At 43.1% G+C, this 19,722-nt stretch overlaps 1 protein-coding gene across 6 annotated transcripts in view; it reads right to left on the reverse strand.

The window, feature by feature from the left end:
• Nucleotides 1-428: 428 nt before the first annotated feature.
• The window catches only part of PTS (6-pyruvoyltetrahydropterin synthase), a 49,303-nt gene continuing 30,009 nt past the window's right edge, over nucleotides 429-19,722 (reverse strand). For 3 of the 6 annotated variants that reach the window (XM_077780538.1, XM_077780543.1, XM_077780540.1), the window contains 4 exons: nucleotides 10,513-10,647; nucleotides 10,169-10,266; nucleotides 1,564-1,666; nucleotides 429-955 (listed from right to left, as the gene is read on the reverse strand). In XM_077780538.1, the coding sequence (XP_077636664.1) occupies nucleotides 851-955; nucleotides 1,564-1,666; nucleotides 10,169-10,266; nucleotides 10,513-10,647 (441 nt within the window). In that variant the 3' untranslated portion in view covers nucleotides 429-850. Of the gene's footprint in view, nucleotides 956-1,563; nucleotides 1,667-10,168; nucleotides 10,267-10,512; nucleotides 10,648-11,469; nucleotides 11,611-19,722 lie in introns of all 6 variants that reach the window. The other 3 variants (XM_077780544.1, XM_077780541.1, XM_077780542.1) reach the window with 3 other exon arrangements.

A 19,722-nucleotide genomic window follows, 5' to 3' on the forward strand; every position in this document is an offset into this window, starting at 1 on the left:
ATTAATCTCTGGTCAATTCAAGACCCAAATGTGACAGGCAAACCTTCCAAACTTTAAAAGAAAATATAGAGGGATATCTTTTTAAAATCTCACAAAAGGAGAGGATTTCTTAAGAAGAAAACAAAAAACAAAAACAACTAAAAAAAACCCCAGCCCTGCTCATAAAAGAAAAGATTGTAAATGTAACTATTTTTAAATTAAAGATGTATGCTCAGGAAAACACACCACAACAAAAGGTAAAGACAAGCCATATTTTGAGGAAAGATATAACACATACAACCAATAAATGTTCAGTGTCCAGTACTATTAAAAAAAAAAAAAACAACTCCTACAAATCAATGAGAAAACGACAAACAACCAGAAAAATGAGCAGGGGATATGAAGAGTCACTTCATAGAACAGAAAGCCAAATGACCACACTATAAATGTGAGAAAGAACACATCAAAAGCTTTTATTTGTCAACATAAAGGAAATGTACATAAACAATGAGATGCTGATTCACACCAGATTTGCAAAAATCACATCTTGATCATTCCAAGTACAATTGTCGGTGGGGAGGGGTGTCAATCCCCTGCAGACTCAAAAATCCACATATAACTTCTGACTCCCCTCAAAACTTGACTAATAGTCTACGGTTGACCAGAAACCTTACCAATAATATAAAGTTGAGTAACACGTTTTGTAGGTCATATATATCATGTACTGTATTCTCACAAAAAAAGTAAAGAAAAGAAATGTTACGAAGAAAATCATGAGGAATCATGAAAAAAATACATTTACAGTCCTGTGTTTATCAAAAAGAAAAAAACCCATGTATGAGTAGAATCACACAGTTGAAACCCATGCTGTTCAAGGGTCAGCTGTACAGCACCACCAGCCCCTAGGAGTGAAAAAGATGTCCTTGGAATGTCCTCTGCTGGCTACTCTGACCTTTGGCCCCTGTGGCCCTGGGCTCTGCAGTTCAGAAGACAATATATGGAAGTCAAGTCCTTCTCCAGGCCCACACCAGCCCTCCTTCCCTCTTGTCTTCACGTGATCCTTCCCTCTTCCAAGAGGGCTCGACTGCTTCCTGCACATTCCCTGGGCTTTCCCCACTCCCCTCCTGTCTGAAATTCTCTTCAACTCTTTCACATGCCAATATCCTACACTGCCCTCAAGGTCCAGATAAAATGCCTCCTCTTCTCTTCCCCCAAGGACCCTTAGAAATGTCTTCCCCTTTATCTCAAAGCCCACTATCTCCTCTTTGCTTATGGTGAAGCAAAGGATTAGCTTCATGAGGGTATGGAGCTCTGATTATCTTCCTCTTTCCTCCTACCCGCCCACTATCTGGACAGAGCATGCCTCAGGCTAATCAATCCCTAATCAATACCGATTGAGTGATGTGGCCTGCATCAGGCAGCCTTGACAACTAATCAGTAAGGGGTCTAATCAATAAGGGGTGAGAAGAAGGAGGGGTAGAGAGTGTCATCCTGGATTCTGGGCCTGCCCTTTTCTACAAGAGGAGAACCAGACTTGGGAGGGAAGACAGTAATTCCATTTTAGGCACAAGTTGCTGAACGCACCTGGAGCACATCCACGTGAGGACAAATCGAAGGCTGTTGCACCCAGGAGAGGCGCCTCGGCTGGAAACTATGCAAAGGATGTCCAGTGACACCACTGTTTCCACTGAAGAAAAAAAATGAAATTTGGAGAAGGGACCTGGTCAAACTTGTCTGGCTGGAAAAAAGTAGATTGCAGTGATGGATTCTGTCTGATAGCACACTGCCTGGGAGAGGAAAGGAGCCACAAGTCTCTCTCTGGGAGATTCAGGAAGGGATTTGGAAGATTCAGGATTCTACTGGAGGCACCAATGGTTTGGGGAACAGCCAGGCCAATGGCAGCCTCTCTCTTGAGCCCCTTGTCCTCAAAGACAGACGAGTGTAGTTTAAAAAGCCTTGGCTCAGGAAATGTGAACTCCCTCGCCGTGTGCCTCAGTGTCCTCCACTGTAAAATGAAGTTAAACAAATAACTGCTAGGTCTCTTATAATTCTAACATAGATGGGATCAGTAATTCATGTCTTTAATTTTTTTAATGTTTATTTATTTTTCAGAGAGAGAGAGAGAGAAAGCAGAAGAGGAGGAGAGAGAATGGGGACAGAGGATCCGAAGCAGCCTCCATGCTGACAGCAGAGAGCCTGCTGTGGGGCTCCAACTCGCGAACCCTGAGATCATGATCAGAGCTGAAGTCGGACGCTTAACCAACTGAGCCACCTGGCTCCCCTCTTTAATTCTAATTTTTTAACCACAAGGTTAGGACCATTTCTTTTCTAAGTCCTTTGCTTCTAATTATAATATTAATATGACGCCTATAGTGTTCATTGTAGAAAATTTGGGAAAAGGGCAAAGCCTAAAGAAGGAGAGAAAAATCACTACAATTGCACCAGCTGGAGACAACGCTGTTAACATTTTACTTCCTCTTACTGTACAAATACACATTTATATTTTTTCACAAAAGTTGAGTAACAATATCCACTACTAACTGATTGATACACAAACAATGAACAAGTGTTCCACATCCATATCACCAATCCTCACAGCAACCTTACAGGGCAGAGAGCAATGTCCCCCTTTTATAGAAAAGAAGACTAAAGCCCAAAAAGGTTAAGTGACCTGCCGAAGGTCATATAGCTAGAAAAAAAACGAGAATTCCTACCACACTAGTTTTCTGAGCTCGTTTTTTTGGTAATATTTTTTTTTAACTTAATTCTGCTTTAACATGTTCTCATTTCATTTTTCAAATACTTTTCTACCACGTTATTATAAGTTGCTTCAAGGCACTAATCACACAGTGCCCCACTGGTTAGCATCTAAGATGTTTTCAGTGTTCACTCTCAGGAACAATGCTGTGATTATCTTCTTTCCCCTCAGCAGTAATTATTTCCTTAGGGTAAATTCATAGAGACTGAACTCGTAGATAGAAGGAGATCTGCCATCTTAAAGCTATTGACAAATAGTATCAGGTTGTCTTCCCCACAAAAAGCTGAACAAGGTTCTCCCTTTAATCATTTATAAAAGTTCTGTCTACGTACAATCTCATTAATGTGGAAAATTATCTTATTTCTATTAACATCTGCTGATGTTATACATCATTAGTGAACTTGAACTTCTAATGTCATTGACAATTTCATGACTTTTTAATTTAATTTGTTTATTTTGAGAGAGGGAGAGAGCATGAATAGGGGAGGGGGAGAGAGAGAGAGAGAAAGAGAATCCCAAGCAGGCTCCGTACCATCAGCACAGAGCCCAATGGGGGGCTTGATCTCAAACTGTGAGATCACCACCTGAGCCAAAATGAAGAATCAGATGCTCAACCCGCCTGAACCACCCAGGCACCCTTTATGATTCATTTTAACAAGGATTTATTATATAAATCTTCAGGAGATAGGAGGGAAGTGAAAGAATGGGAAGAAAGACAGGAAAAGTTAATTTCAGTCACTTAACAAAAACCATGCACCTCACACAGAGCATGTGGTGTACCTTCAGGTGATAAAGTGAAGAGTGAGCAGATAGTGAACAGACACGGATGCAGAGTATCATGGGAGACATAAAAGGAAGGTACAGTATTTGCCCTCCGAGAATTTGCAGTCTAGCTGTGGAGGGAGCAAACCAACACCCAGGATGTTTGGACATAATTCCTCCCTCCCCTGTTCTTCCTTGGGGCTGCCTTCCCACATCCAGTATGGCTTTTTGGGTCAGTCTCAAACTACTGTGAGTTGTCCACAAGACTTATTTCCTGGATCACCTGAGAGCCCCGGAGGGCAGGGATGGTGTATTATTACTCATATGCTCGTCACGTCTTGTCGGTGAATGATTTCATACTTCCTTCGCAATTATCCAGTGTTGTAAAACAGTTGCTGGCCGCCAAGACTTCTACCCACCACCCGCCCCTACCCCCATATTAGTCCACTGCATGCCTGAGAACATCAGAAACACAGAGACTCATATACAAGGTTATAGGACTATATAGTGAATTAAAATGAATGGTATTAACTTATTGGTTTGATTAAATAAACCACCTCACTACCTTCCAATGACAGAATCCCAGGCTCTCCATCAGCCAGTTCACTTACATGGCCAAACATGCAGGGAGACTCAAGCGTTTGGGGTTTGTTGTTTTTCACTTTCTCATGCCTCACCGATGTTCACATGCCCTTCCTGCCCTTCCGGAACCCTGCAAACCTCATGATCATCTCCCACCACCCCACCTGAGTGTCTGGCTCAGGAAACCGGCCCCCCACATGGAGGCAGAACAAGGCTCATTTCATACACTTGCCTTCTCTTTTCCCCGCCCACCAACTATCCCTTCCCCGGGCCCTCTGGGCCTCTTCCCCTTGGCTGCATCGCTGCATGTGCGCACGAAGCCCCTGCTGGGTCTCCCTTCTCCTTTCTCTAAGGCGCATCTCACAACACCACCATGTCCCTGAGTTTCCCCTTTACTGTGCACTGATGCATTTTATCTTCATTGCCCAAACATCTAAGGCCGGCTCAGCTAAATAAACATTCACTTCATGGAATTAATTCAAATTCTGATTTGAATTTCAGGAGTGTTTCAGATTAGTGAGGGCTGGAGGTTTGGAGAGAGATGGCCGCCATAGTGGGGTGGGGGTGGGGGGAGTGGACCCAGAGTGTAAGACTCAGGTGACAATGTGGCCAGGGGCCTTGGTCCTCCCGTACCTCTCTTTCCTTTTCCCCTCCACCCACTTCTGAGGAGCCTTGGGCAATACAGAGAAAAGGTGTAGACTGAAGGAAGTTAGGGGAGGCCGTCAGCACTGGCCTCTGTCCATCATCCACCCACTGGCCTCCAGGACAATGCTGGCCCTTGGACACCCAGCAAGGCCCTGGCGGACAGTAAAGACTGAGAGGCCTGTGGAAGACGAAAGGAGGAGATGAGAGCAAGAAGGGGGTTCCCAGAAGTGTGACTGAGAGGCACTAGAAGGGAAAAGTGAGGCCATATTTGCCCCCCACCCCATGTGTACTGGCATGCGTATCGGCCGATAATAACTCTCTGACCGCTAAGGTGCTGTGCTTTCACGCCCTCCCAGAGGTCACCAATAGAACCAAGGGGTCGCAATGGGTATAATGATCATTGAACAGACAGGTCCTGTATTCGGTGCCGTATCTATGAGTCTTCACCGAATGCCAGCAGGCACTCTGTACCCAAGACCACCAAGACTCCCAGTCAGGGGTTTTCAAACTTAAGGTGCTTAAGAATCACTTTGGAGCTGAGTAAAATGGCAGGAACATGCATTTTAATAAGTATCCTGTGACATGATGCATCCATGCAGACGTCCGAGGACCACAGTGGTCCTTGTGGAGCTGAAGCCTGGTCCCGGGAGGCCAGTGGCTTTCCTTTGGACCCTTGGAATCACCAGTCTATTAATGTCTCAGAGGCAGCTGACCCAGTCACTGTCCCCAGTGAAAGTCCCTCCAATCACCCCTCCTCTTCAGGACTCCTCAGTGCTCCTCCACCCTTCCTCTCTTTCCATCTCTTTCTTTCCCTTTCTCAGCAACAGTTCCTGTGTGTCATTCAAAGTCCCCAAAGGCTAGTGAGCTCCCTTACATCTCTGACCTTTTCCCTGTGATCTCAGAAGAAACCCAACTCTGCCGAGGTCTCCACTCCCCAGGATCACCACTAGCCTCTGTGGTGCCTTGGGCAAATTAGAAAGAAGTGGCCTTTCTAGGGGTGGAGGTCACACTGGTTAAAAATTACCCCCTAGGACCTAAAGTATGGTGAAATCTCAGATTTCAGCCCCGTCCCTCCTCAGACCTAGCACAAACTACACCAAGTCCAGCCTGAATGCTTCCTTGTGACTTTCTGTGGAGATTGGTCAACATCCCACTCCCCACTGGCACCAAGATCAAGAAGGGAGCTGCTGTCTCCTTAACTCCCCATTGCCATTTCCAAACCTTTACTCTTCCCCTTCCTATAAAAGTGTCTGTCATTTTGAGACTCAGTCCCATGGTTATATCAGCTTCCAATCTCATCACTGAAGGCTGAGAGCTCTCACCTCTCCCTTACATCTACCACCTGGCTGCGTAACTTGGATGTCCATAACTTGCCAAACATGATAGTCTCACAGCTCACAAACCTCTTCGTCTCCATTCCCTTCAGATTTCTCGCTCCCAGGAACCTTGTCAGAATTGCTCCTCATTGGAAATCTCAAAGTCCAACAGCCCAGCCCCAAACAGCAATCCATTTCCTGTGTGGCTCTTGCCTGCCCCTCAGCATCATGGAGGCCACTGGTCCCCTGAGTCCTTCATTTGCTGCCTGCTCGGCCTAGACCATACAGGTGACCACCTGAACCATTCTCTCACAAGCATCTATCTTCAATCTCATTTTTCTGGAAAAAAAAAAATTCAACCCTAATGAATCTCATGTCTGCTTTCTACCCTCCCCTGCCCAGGCCAAGTGCTGCTGAAGAAACTCTACAACAGCACTGTGGCCTCCAAACGCACCTGCATTGTGAGTGCTGCAGATCGAGGATCCTTTAACTTGTGCTTTGTAGGCTCTCTCTCCCACCCTCCTCAGGAACTGTTCTGATCACTAGAGCTCCCTTCAAGTCCCCCCACCCAACCCCAAAGACCATCTGTTTTGGCAGACAACATATCTTCTTTTCTTTTTAAGTTTATTTATTTTGAGAGAGGGAATAAGTGGGGGAGGGGAACAGAGAGAGAGAGAGAGAGAGAGAGAGAGAGAATCCCAAGCAGCCTCCATGCTGTCAGCCCAGACCCTAATGCAGGGCTAAATTCCACAAACTGTGAGATCATGACCAGAGCTAAATTCAGGAGTTAGATGCTCAACTGACTGAGCCACACAGGCGTCCCACAACTCTTCTTATCTTGATGAGAACATTGAAGCCATAAAGTGAGAGCTGGCTGAACTTTCCAGTCCCCACTATGCTCTGATCGATCTCTGTGCTCCTCCTTTTCCTTATCTACAGTCTCCCGGGATGAGGGTTCTCCCTCCTGCCCTAGGCCAGTCCCCCATCTACGTTCTCCACCCTTGGAACCTGCCCGCCTCAGCTTTCACCCCTTAGCTTCCAACCTCCCCACTCTTCCCCAGGGTTTCCTGTCTCTTAGCCTATAAATACGTTCCAGTTTCACAACATCTAAAAACAAACAAAAGCCTTCCTTCCCCTGGGTCTCCCAGCACCATCTTATCTCCCTTCTTCCTTCTCTACTAAAACCTATACTTGCTGTCTCCATCTCCCTTCCCCTCCCCAACTCATTCCACTGCAGCTTCAGATCCCCTATATACCACCCTTCGGTATAAAATCAATACCTTCCCATTGCCAAATTCAAGCAATAGTTTCTATACTTTTCTTACTGTTGCATTTGACCCTAGTGCTTACTCTTTCTTGAAACTGTCTGCTCCCTTGTGACTACAAGGCCACTCTCTCTCTGTCAGTGTGGGTCTCCACCTTGGATTCCTCGTTCACCCACCATTTAATCACGGGGACTCCCTGCCAATCAGTCCTTAAACTACTGCTTTTCTCATTCCACACAGTGCTCCTGGACAAAAGCTTCCATTGTTGGTATTTCCCTATCACCAATATCCTTCCTGATAACTCGCAAGTCTCTACCCTAGCCTGGGTTTGTATCTACAACTGCATGTTAGACATCACCACAGGCATCTCCAGTGAGACCTAACTCACCGTCTCCACCCCTGCCCCAACACTGCTCCTCCTGTGAATCCCATTTTAGTCAACGGTACCGTCATCCTCCCATCCAATAAAGCCAGACACCTGGAGTCACCCTAACTCCACCCTCTCCCCAGCAATGTATCTCTAAAATCTGCCCTTTATATTGCCTTAATATTTAAACTCCATCGCCTCCCTTCTATGGCCTCCACCTCATGATTATTTTGTGATAGCTCATCATCACTCACCTGGACGATTACAACAGCCTCCTAGTTGGACTGATTCCAGACTTTTCAATCTCACATCCACTCCCCACACGATCACTAAAGTGATTGATATAAACTCAGATCTGGCCGTGTCACTCTCCTGCTTAAAAACCCCACTGCCTGTACGATAAAGTCTTAAATTCTTGATATGACCTATAAGGCCTCGGTGACTTTGGCCTCTATTCACTCTCCAGCATCAGCCGAATCACTTCTTGTCTCAAACATTATGTTTCAGTAATACCCTGCTCGCATCACGCTGCTTCCTACCCCCACACTTCTCAGGTCCAGTAACACCCACCCCAACTGACCCGCATCCTTCACAACATCTTGTCCCCCATTTCTCCGAAAAGCACTCTTGCCTTTCCCTTGTATTGCTAAGGCACCCTGTGCTTACCTCTTCACATCTGCCCACTGTTTTGAAATTCTTTGTTTATGGGCCTACCTCCCAACATTAAACAAAATTCAAAAACATGGATCGAGTATTTGGTATTGGTCTCTGCACCTCCCCCAGCTCCAGTGCTGAGCACATTGCCTGACACATAGTAGGTAGTCAGACAATAATTATTGAACTGGTTACCACAGTAGGGCAACGAGGCAGGTATTACAAATGAAGAAGTTCAGACTCAGTACGTTACACACTAGAAGACAGGGGGCGGGCAGTAATTTTAAATCAACTCTAAGGCCTCTACTCTTTGAAACACAACCTGGGGGTTGCCAGGCTGGCTTGGTCAGTTGAGCATCTGATTCTTGATTTCAACTCAGGTCATGATCTCATGGTTCATGAAATCTGCGCTGTTAGCGCAGAGCCTGCTTGGGAGTTTCTGTCTCCCTCTCTCTCTCTCTCTGTCCCTTAATCAATAAATAAACTTACATTTCTTTAACTTCAAAATGGAAAGAAGAAAGAAAGAAAGAAAGAAAGAAAGAAAGAAAGAAAGAAAGNTCAAGCTAAGCACAGAAATGGAAATGAGAATGATAGGTCAGTGCACCACCTAAGGGTGATGGTGTACACCAGCAATTCAATGAAATGAAAGTGGGCAAGATTTGGGGGGTCAGAAGAATATGGGCTTAACGTTCTAGCATTGCTAGTTCCGAGCAGAGTCCTGATATTATAAACTGCCGGCAGTACCAGGACTCAGCTGCCCACTAGCTAATTCCACATGCTGGGCCTGAGGTAGCTAACGCTCCGACAAATATTCACAACCATGCTTTGCAACCACGTTCTCTGTTCCCTCTTAGCAATAAGCCCCTCTCTCAGAAACAAGACTCCAGGAAGTTCCTGGTATAGATCAAGACATAGGATATCCAAAGGATTTTAGAAGATAAATAAATATGAATCTGTGTTTAAAAGAGAGAGAGAGAGAGCTGCCCTGTCCCTCAGCCCCTCCCAGGAGGTACCTGTTCTCAGCCACCCACCCTCCAGCAGCCATTCCTACAACTGGAAACAGAATGCAGCCAACGAAAGGACTCCAGAGAGACACAAGACAAGCCAAGGAAAGCCCAGGCCCGGGAACCCACACAACAGCAAAAGAGGGGGCTGTCAGATGCAGCTAATGGCCCCACACCCGCACATATCAAACACGGCCGTCCCACACACCTCCCTCTGGAACTCCTAGTCTAGAAGATATATGGCCCCAGACAAGGAAGGCATAAGGACATAAGGTTGCAATGATATCAGTGAAAGAAAACTAAAAATACTATCCTGTGTTGACAAAACACAGGAGAAGGCAGCAAGGGTGTGGGTAACAAAGGATAAAGATAGGGTGCCCTTCTCTGGTAAACCCCATGTCAAACAAAGATGAAGAGCCAGCAATGACCTCATTGGCAGAGAATCTGGCAGGTGTCCAGGGCAAGAACACCCCAACTCACTGTCCTCACCCTAATCTCTGGGGGGACCAAGCTAAGCTATTATCTCCCTCTCCCCTAAAGGATTCTGGGGACAGGGGAGCTCACTTCCTGCCTGGGGAAGGAAGCTAGAGCAGCCTCAGCTCTAAGATACCGTTTTCATTTACAAATGAAGACATTCACACACCTGCTCCCTACTCTGCTGCTTCTCTGAGGACTGAGATAAAGACCTTCAGTTTACAGTTTCACAAGAGAAAAGAATGTGTCATTCCTCCTTTCTGCCTTCCCCTTAGCCAACCAAGCCCAGCTCCATCTCCACTCAACTGAGACAGACGGCTCATTGCCCACTGGACAGGCCATGTCCTGGAGCCCTGACTCACCTTTCGTTGCTCAAGGAGGGGGTAAAGCCTGCGATCCTTGGAATTTCCCTCTGGAGGAGGTATGGGCAGCTCCCGGGCACCACCTCTGTGGAAACCCTCTAATAAATAACAAGAAAAATAAGAATTTAATGAATGCTTTCTCCATGCCAGACATTGCACCTTACACATATCATCTCATTAAAAGCTCCCAAAAACCTTATGAATAAGTACCACCATTATCCCCATTTTACAAGTCAGAGAATAGAGCAGTTCAGTATATTAGTTCAAGGTCACAAGGATTGCCAATGGAGAAAGAAGACACAACACAGATATTTTCTGCCCGACTTGAGAGGTCCTGCTCTTACCCACCCACGCAGAAGGGGCCATCTTCTCTGCTGCTGTGCATATCTCCTTCTCCTTGTATGAGCTGTGATGTTTCCCCTTTGATAGATGCTCAAATTCTCAGAACTCTCTTGGTTTCCCATTGGTGTGGAAGTTTCCTGAGGTTAAAAATCATTTTTAATGTTCCTTTGGAAATGATACCAAGAACACAAATCGAAGGGTTCAGAACACCATGGATGTTTAACAAGTAGCATTAACTTATTATTAAAACCATTAATATTCCACATGTCTAGTAATTTCTTTTCCTCCAGAGCAAGGTTTCACAACCTCAGCACTACTGACATCTGGGGCTGGATATCTCCTTGTGGTGGGGTCTGTCTGGTGCACTGCGGAATGTGTGCAGTACCCTTGCTTCTACTCACTAGATCCTGGGTGGCAATCCCACCACCCCCAGCTGTGACAACCAAAATCACCTCCAGACATGACCAAATGCCCCTGGGCAGCAAAATCACCCCCATTGAGAACTACTGCTCTAGACTAAGCAAATAAAAATGACAGTACAGAGGCACCAGTACAGTGGCTCAGTCAAACATTCAACTTTGGCTCAGGTCATGATCTCATGGTTTGTGAGTTCAAGCCCCACGTCAGGCTCGCTGCTGACAGCACAGAGCTCGATTCAGGTCCCCTGTTCCCCCCCCCCCCCGCCCCCCGTGCTCTCTCTGCCCCTCTCTCACTCATTGTCTCCCTTTCTCTCTCTCTCAAAATAAATTTTTAAAAAACTTTAAAAAATATTTAAATGTTAATACTTATTCCCTCAGAGTAAAACAGCAAGAAAGCTTATTTCTACCTACAGTGAAACAGCACCCTTAATGCTCCTAGTTAATAATATGAAAGTTCCTGAGAACTTGCTTATAAAATAAAAGCGACAAGCACCGATTTCAGAAGATCAAGGTTGTTTCTGTTGTGCCTGAACCAGATACCTTTCTGCTTGTAGACTCTTTCATAGTGGGATGTCACACGTTGGAGGGAATCCACAGCCAGAAAAAAGCCTGGGTTCAAATCCCTGCTCGTAGCCCAAGACACAAATATTTTTATATCTCAGCTTCTTAACATACCAGCTTCTATAAAATGAAGGTGAAATTTCCCTGCTCAGGATTGTGATGAGAATTAACTATAACAGCTAGAAAGCAACTCTCTCACAAAGTTTTGCTTAAGAGGGCTCAAAAATAGTCACTTCTTCCTCTTTTCCCACTTGTCACCAGGCTCTTGAGAGCGTGATGTCTGATGTGTTTTATCTGCACTATCTAGCAGAGCAGTTCTCAACCCTGGCCATGAGACAAGAACTACAGAGCTTTCGAAATGCAGATGTCTGGGCCTACTGTGCACCAACTAGGTTATAAACTCTGGCTTGAGAATATATATTGTGAGGATCCAAAATGTATCACCTTTTACATAATTGTGTTGATGCCAAAAAGTTAAAGAGTAATAATGTTTATATCCATTCTTAAAATATGGTATATTAATCATTAATAATCAATACATTATAAATAATTTAAATAAATCAGTATATCTCCAAATGGCATCTATTCTATTCTCAGTACCAACAAGTTCCATTAGAATTTTTAGATTTTATGTTTCAATTTCAGTGATCACTTAAAATTAGCCTTTACCCGTATTATTTAAAAAATCTTTGAAGTGATAATTCTCAATTGAAAGATGTTCATTGGGGCACCTGGGTGGCTCAGTTGGTTGAGCGTCTGACTTTGTTTCAGGTCATGATCTCATGGGTTCGTGGGTTTAGGTCATGATCTCATGGTTCGTGGGTTCGAGCCCCACGTCAGGCTCTGTGCTGGCAGCTCAGAGCCTGGAGCTGCTTTGGATTCTGTCTCCCTCTCTCTCTTTGCTCCTCCCCTGCTCTGCTCTGTCTCCCTCTATCTCTCAAAAATAAATAAAACGTTAAGAAAAAAAAAAAAGATGTCCATTGAGTAAGACTTTAATTTCTTTAACTTTATTTTGAGAGAGAGACAGAGAGTGAGCGGGGAGGGGCAGAGAGAGAGGAGAGAGAGGATCCCAAGCAAACAAGCTACAAGCAAACAGCTTGTAGCTGTGCTACAAGCGGGGCTCCAACCAATGAACCGCGAGATCATGACCTGAGCCGAAGCCAAGAGTCAGACAGTCAACCAACTGAGCCACCCGGTTCCACAAGACTTTAACTTCTTAAGTTAGTGCTTCTAAAAGATTCAGGAAACAGCTACAGAGAACTCTGAAATTAATGTATCAACAAATTACATAAGTGACAAAATTGCATTTGTACACGATGCTAGAAATAGAGCCTGTTATCAGGAGAGTCATTTTGTTTTGTTTTTAGAAGAATAAGATGCCAAGGTATCCAGTTATGATATTTAAATGCTAGTACATAGTATCAAATCAATCCCAGAAGAAAAATATAATCACAGTTCATGATTAATGGCAGAAGTCAGTAATATCTAAGAGGATTAAATGTATTAAAAGATGCTCCCCTGACTCAACTAATGGAATGACGTTGAAAAGGGAAAGTTATGGGCTGGATTCAGGGCTGTGTGTCAGTAGCCTTGCTGTATGCTGCATGAGCAAATCAGAAACTCCACAGAGGCAGGGTCCTGTCTTCTTCTCCCCAGGCCTACCACAGGACCACATCGGTGGAAACGTTCGGCAGACATTTCTGAAGTAATGAACCTCACCTTCCTCTTACTATCTTGTTCTTTCTACCCTTATTTTCTCTATAGCCTTCATTCCTTACTTATTAAACCTTGTATTTCTGTATGTTACCTTAAAGCCTGTATGAAAAAAGTAGGATATTAGAAAATCAATGCACTTGTGAAGAACTGGATGTAAGGGGATTCCCATCAGTAGCATGTCTCCTTGATTTGCCCCTGGAGAGCTGTCTCTACCACATTCTGTCAGATCACCACACTGGCCCACCCCTCATCCTTGGGAGTTGGGTTCATGCCCCACTGATGAAACTGTCCCATATATTTTCACTATTGAACTGTCCAGTTAAATAGTCAACACAGGCACTTGAATTTCTTGGCAAAATGCTGTTTCCTCCAAAGATGTATGGAAGTGTAGCTCAGATGAACCAAGGAAAGCCATTTGTCTCCAGGGGTAACTGACCTGGGTGCCCTGCAATGTACTTCCTCCCTGGCAGACAGCCTTCTCTCTCCAGAGGAGCTCCCTCTGGCTGGCCAGTGAAAGGGGACACCCAAACCTGCCTCCTCCCTCTGCTGGGATGCCTTTTCTACTTCCTCTTCTGTTTGGGGATTGGGAAGCACTTTGCCCTGACTTCTCTTCTTGTCTCATTTCACTTCCTCACCCACCAACCCACTCTGACCAGAAACCAAGTACCCTCACCGCTTCTTTTTCTTCCTAAAAATGAATGAAACCAACTTCTCACTTTGGGGTGACCACATATGCTACTGCTAGAAGGAAGAGCTTAAAATATTCAACTTCCCTATACACACTCAGTAATGTACAGAATTGCTGAATCATTATATTGTATATCTGAAACTAATATAACAGTGTATGTTAATTACACTTCAATACAAGAAAGGAAAAAGTACCTTCTGGCAACATTTAAAAGTAAATGGTAAATTGATACAATGACTATGGGAAACTATATGGAAGAAAAAACATTAAAAATACAGCTACCATATGACCCAGCAAACCCATTTCAGGGTATATATCCAAAGGAAATAAAATTACTTTCTCTAGGAGATATTCGCACTCCCATGTTCATTATTCATAGTCACCAAGACATGGAAACAACAAAAGTGTCTGTTGACAGATGAACGGATAAAGAAATTGTAAAATATATACATACATATGAATATATGAATTATATATATATATACACACACCAACAATGAAATACTATTCAGATTTTACAAAGGAAGGAAACCCTGCCATCTGTGACATGAGTAAAACTGGAGGATTTTATGCTAAGTGAAATGAGCCACCAACAGTAAAACAAATATTGCAAGACCTCACTTATACGGGAAATCTCAAAAGTTAAACAATAGTAGCAGAGATTAGAATCGTGTTTCCCAGGGTCTCAAAGATAAAGGAAGATGGCAGTCAAAGGGTATAAATGTTCAGCTATGAGTAAGTTCTGGAAACCTAATGTAGAGAACAGGAAAAAAGAAAAGATTCAACCTCCCACTCATTGAGAAAGAGGTCTTTGAACACCTCCTGACACAACTTTCCAGCTCCTACTTAAATGCCAACAATCCCTGCTTCTTTCCACAATAACACAAGGTGTTTCTGGATGTTACTACACAAAGTAAATCATCATAGATCACTCGTCTCCAGACTCCAGACTTCAGGGGCCTAGACAAGGTGCCAATTGTTCATTTTGCCAAATAAGGACATTTAAAAAAACCAAATAAACAGATGAAAGAGGAGGCTCTCCTACCTACAATCTACAATGGCAATAATTTCACAACAGAAAGGACATTTTAATAAGAAAATATCAAGAGGCTGTAATGTTCAAATAAAAGGCAAGCCCTTAAATTAAATAAATTTTTACATTCTCTTTCAAAATCTCATCATTTTGCTCTCATTCCTCTTATTCCACGAAGACAAACTGCTGGCAGCCTGGAGTCTGACCACAACTGACCGTAAGGCAGGAGTTATTTTCCCCTAAAGCTGTGTGACCTTGAGCAGATTACTCAATGCCCCGCAATCCTAGACCACTGACCAAAGATGCAAATGAAGCAATGTGGGTAAAGCACTGTGCCAACCCCACTATGCTCCTGACACATAATTTAGGCTTATATGAAGCCACAGATGTGACCAACAAAAGGTCTTGAGCAAAAATAACAATTAATTATTGCAATAGTACATTTCTCTCCAAGTTCTATAAAATGCAAATAGACTAGCAAGAGTCCCAAATATACCACAAAGTATACACATATACTAAAATAAATATTACATTAAATTTTTAAAATTAAAATTATACAGTATATTAAATTGTTATGATGTATTAAATATTAAAATTAAAAGGTACTAGGCCTTGACTTTGGCCTATCAGAATCTCAAAAGCTAAGTAGGAACAGGCATGTATTAACAGGGTGGTAAATCTGTACAGTGGAGAGAACACCTGGCTAGACGGAAGGAGGTGGGCAATATGGTCCTAACCCTGACACTGCCACTAAGTATTGCTATAGCCTTAGGCGAGTTTAATCTTTCTGTGTACAGTTTTCTCAGACATGAATGAGGAAGTTTGATTAAAATGGTCTCTTAGGGCCTGATCAGCTTGAAAATTCTTACTATCATGTACAATAGTGTGTTCTCTCTCTAAGAATTTGTAAGCCTTGGGGAATGAGAAGGATGAGCTGTAGCTTCTAAACAGCTGGCCACTGGATTATCCTCTAAGCTATAAGGATCCACACCATGGGATCCTCAAAAGCACAACACCCACTACCCTGATCCAAAAAGCCAAAAGGTACAACCCAATTAGTCCCTAAGTCAACGTGTTGACATAAGCATCTATTGTTGTCAAACAAATGAGAGCATTATAAACATTCTCCAGGCTCCTCCCTCTCCCTGGTGGCCCTTCCTCTCAAACATGCACCCTGTCCTTCCATGGGTAGCTAAGAACCACATGTACTGAAGGTAGACTATGGCAGGCATGTTACCTGCATTCTCTCTTACGCCTTGACACAATCCTGCATGGTCTGTATTATTAACTCCCATAATATGACTTAAAGAATTGACTTTCAGAACAGGATAAGCACAGTCCAAGGTTACAACATGAGGGGCAGGATTCAGAGGCCTCTGTGACTCCAAAGCCTATGCTCTATTCTCCTTGGTGAGAATGCTGCATCCCTCACACCTCTGACACACACAGGAAACTAGATCCAAAACCAGCCAAGGTGCCTCAGGCTGATGATGCCTGCATTCACCAGTGGTTGCTCCTGGGGAATCTCAGGGAATCTCTCTTTAGACTCTGACCTTAGGAAGACTCGCTTCTCTCTGCTCTCTGAAAGCTCTCCTTTCTAGGGAAACCAAAGAGGCATTGAAGTGTCCACCACTTACTACAGCATGAAGTCTCAGCATATAAGCTCTAGGCCAACTGGAAACTTTGGGGTACCCAGTACAGTCACAGAACACAGCTTTTCTGACCTTAACAACTAGTCTGACATTCAGTTACAAACTGATTTACTCAGATCAACTTCTAAACCCTGGCTATGCAAGGTGAGCTCCAGGGATCAGCAACGTCTTGGCATCACCTGGGAGCCTGTTATAAATGAGGAGTCTCAGGCCCCACACCAAACCTACTGAATCAGAAACTGCATGTTAGCAAGATGCTCCGTGTGATCTGAATGCACCTTCAAGATCAAAAAGCACTGTTCTAGAACCACCTATGGAGCTTTTTTAAAAGTATGAGTTTCCAGGGGCACCTGGGTGGCTTAGTCGGTTAAGCGACTGACTTTCGCTTAGGTCATGATCTCGCGGTTCGTGGGTTCCAGCCCCACGTCGGGCTCTGTGCTGACTGCCAGCTCAGAGCCTGGAGCCTATTTCAGTCTGTGACTCACTCTCTCTCTGACCCTCCCCTGCTCACGCTGTCTCTCTCTCTCTCTCCTAGAAATAAAAATAAAACTTTAAAAAAAAAAAGTATGAATTTCCAGGAACTAGAATCCAAAATTATAGAGAAAGGGGTGAAGGAATAGTGGGAAGTCCAAATACGTGTATTTTTTTTAACAAGTTTTCTTGTGGTCTATCCTCAAGAAACCTCAAGTCCTTTCTGGAAGGAATCAAAGATCAACTTTGTTTTGTCAACAGCTGTCCCTGTAGCCGACAGCTCCCTCCTCCCTAGAGGCAGTGTTGATGACTTCATACAGACCCTTTCTTGGGCTGAGCTCCAAAATGTAGTAAATGAATGGAACAATTCTGCTTACCGGTTTCCCCCTCTGCCCCAATCTTCTGCCCCCAATTCATAGGGAGGTTTAGACTAGTGTCTCCATATCAACAGTAAAACTCCTCTATTTTCTTTTCTCCTGACCCACTGCCTTAAACTGGCAGGCAGGCAGGCAGGCAGAAAGGCAGGCAGGAAGGAAGGAAAGACAGATGGAAAGTTGGAAGGAAGAAAGAAATGAAGAAGGGAGAGAACAAATCAACATGTGTTATACACCTACTGTGTACCAGACCCACCCCATCCATCCCCCAAGACAGTTTACATATATTTCTCATTTAACACACATTAAAATATGTAAGATTTGTATCAATGTCCCAATTTTCAGAAGTGGAAATTAAAGTTCAGATAGGTTAAAACTCTCCCAAAGCCGGGTTCCTAAACAAGATCTAATACTAAAGTTCTGCTGCATTCTTTCTACTGCCCCTAACTTGCTTACATATAATATTACATAAATAAATATTTTCACTGAAATGTAATTCACATAAAATTCAGTTCAGTGGTTTTTAGTATATTCACACAATGATGAAAACTATTACAACTATCTAATTCCAGACTACTTCCAACACCCCAAAAAGAAACCCCAAACCAATTAGCAGTCAGTTCTCCCTCTCTTTGTCATTCCTCACCACCCCTCCTACCATCCACCCCCACCCTGTCCCTGGAAAATGCTTGGTCCCAATCAGTTTGCCTATCCTGGATATTTCATATAAGTGCTATCATATGATACATGGTCTTTTGCATCTGGCTTCTTTCACTTTGCATCATGTTTTCAAGGCTCATCCATGTTGTAGCATCTATCAGTACTTCATTCCCATTTATATCTGGATAAAATTTCATTGTTGGACATATCATATTTTTGTATCCACTCAAGAGTTAATGGACACTTGAGTTGTTTCCCACCTTTTGGCTTTAGGAATAATGCTCCTATGAACACTCATGTCCAAGTTTTTGTGTGGACATATGTTTTGAATTCTCTTGAGTACATAACTAGGAATGGAGTTGTGGGTCATATAATAGTAACTCCATGTTTTTTTTTGTTGTTGTTTTTTTTTTGAAGAATCACCAGACAGTTTTCCAAACTGGCTACATTCCCACCGGCAATGCAGAATGGTTACAAAACTTCTATATCCTTGCTGACACTTGTTATGTCATATAGCCATCCTGCTGGCTGTGAAGTGGTATCCCTTTGTGACTGTATTTGCATTTTCCTAATAACTAATGATGCTGAGCATCTTTTAATGAATTCTTTGGCTTTTGTCTATATTCTTTGGAGAAAGTACTCATTACCCATTTTTAAGTTGGGATACTAAGTTTTAAGTGTTCTTTATATATTCTGGATACTAGGTGTGTATCAGATAGATGATTTGCAATATCTTCTCCCATTATTTGAGTTGTCTTTGCACTTTCTTGATGGTCTCCTTTGTAGAATGAAAGCTTGTAGTTTTGATGAAGTCCAATGTACCTGTTTTTCTTTGGTTGCTTATACTTTAGGCATTATATATATTAAAATGTTGACTAATCCAAGGCCATGAAAAGTTTTACCTGTTTTGGGGAGGAGGTGGTTGTATAGTTTAAACTCTTACATTTAAGTTTTTAATCCACCTGAGCTAATTTTTTATATGGTATGAGTTAGGGGTTCAATTTCATTCTGTTGCATGTGGATATCCAGTTGTTCCAGGACCTATTTGTTGAAAAGACTGTTCTTTCTCCCATCAGATGGTCTTGGCACCCTTATCAAAAATCAGTTGATTATAAAGGTGTGGGTTTATTTCTGGACTATCAACTGTTTTCCATTGGTTTATATATGTCTACACTTATCCCAGTACAACATTATCTTGATGACTGTAGCTTAAATACTAAGTTTTGAAATTGTAGGCAGTTCAAGTCCAACTTTCCTGTTATTGTTGTTTTTTCAAGATCATTTTGGCTATTCTGGGTCCTGTGTTACAGTTTTCAGTACACAAATCTTACATTTATTCTGTTAAATTTATTCAGTATTTTTATTGAATATCTTCAAGTTTACTTTCTCTTGCTAGTTAAAATCTGTTAAGTCCTTCTACTGAAATTTTCATTTCAGTCACACTTTTCCACTGCAGAATTTCTGTTTGTTTTTTTAAAATAATTTTTTATGTCTTTATTAATATTCTTTATTTGGTGAGACATTATTCTCATACTTTCCTTTCACTCTTTAGACATGGTTTCTTTTACTTTTTGAACATATTTATAACACTTGAGATAACATCTTTGTCTACTAAGTCTAATATGTGGGCTTCCTCAA

Source organism: Crocuta crocuta, unplaced genomic scaffold, assembly GCF_008692635.1.
Source record: "Crocuta crocuta isolate KB4526 unplaced genomic scaffold, BGI_CrCroc_1.0 scaffold374, whole genome shotgun sequence".
In the NCBI taxonomy this organism is placed as follows: Eukaryota; Metazoa; Chordata; class Mammalia; order Carnivora; family Hyaenidae; genus Crocuta; species Crocuta crocuta.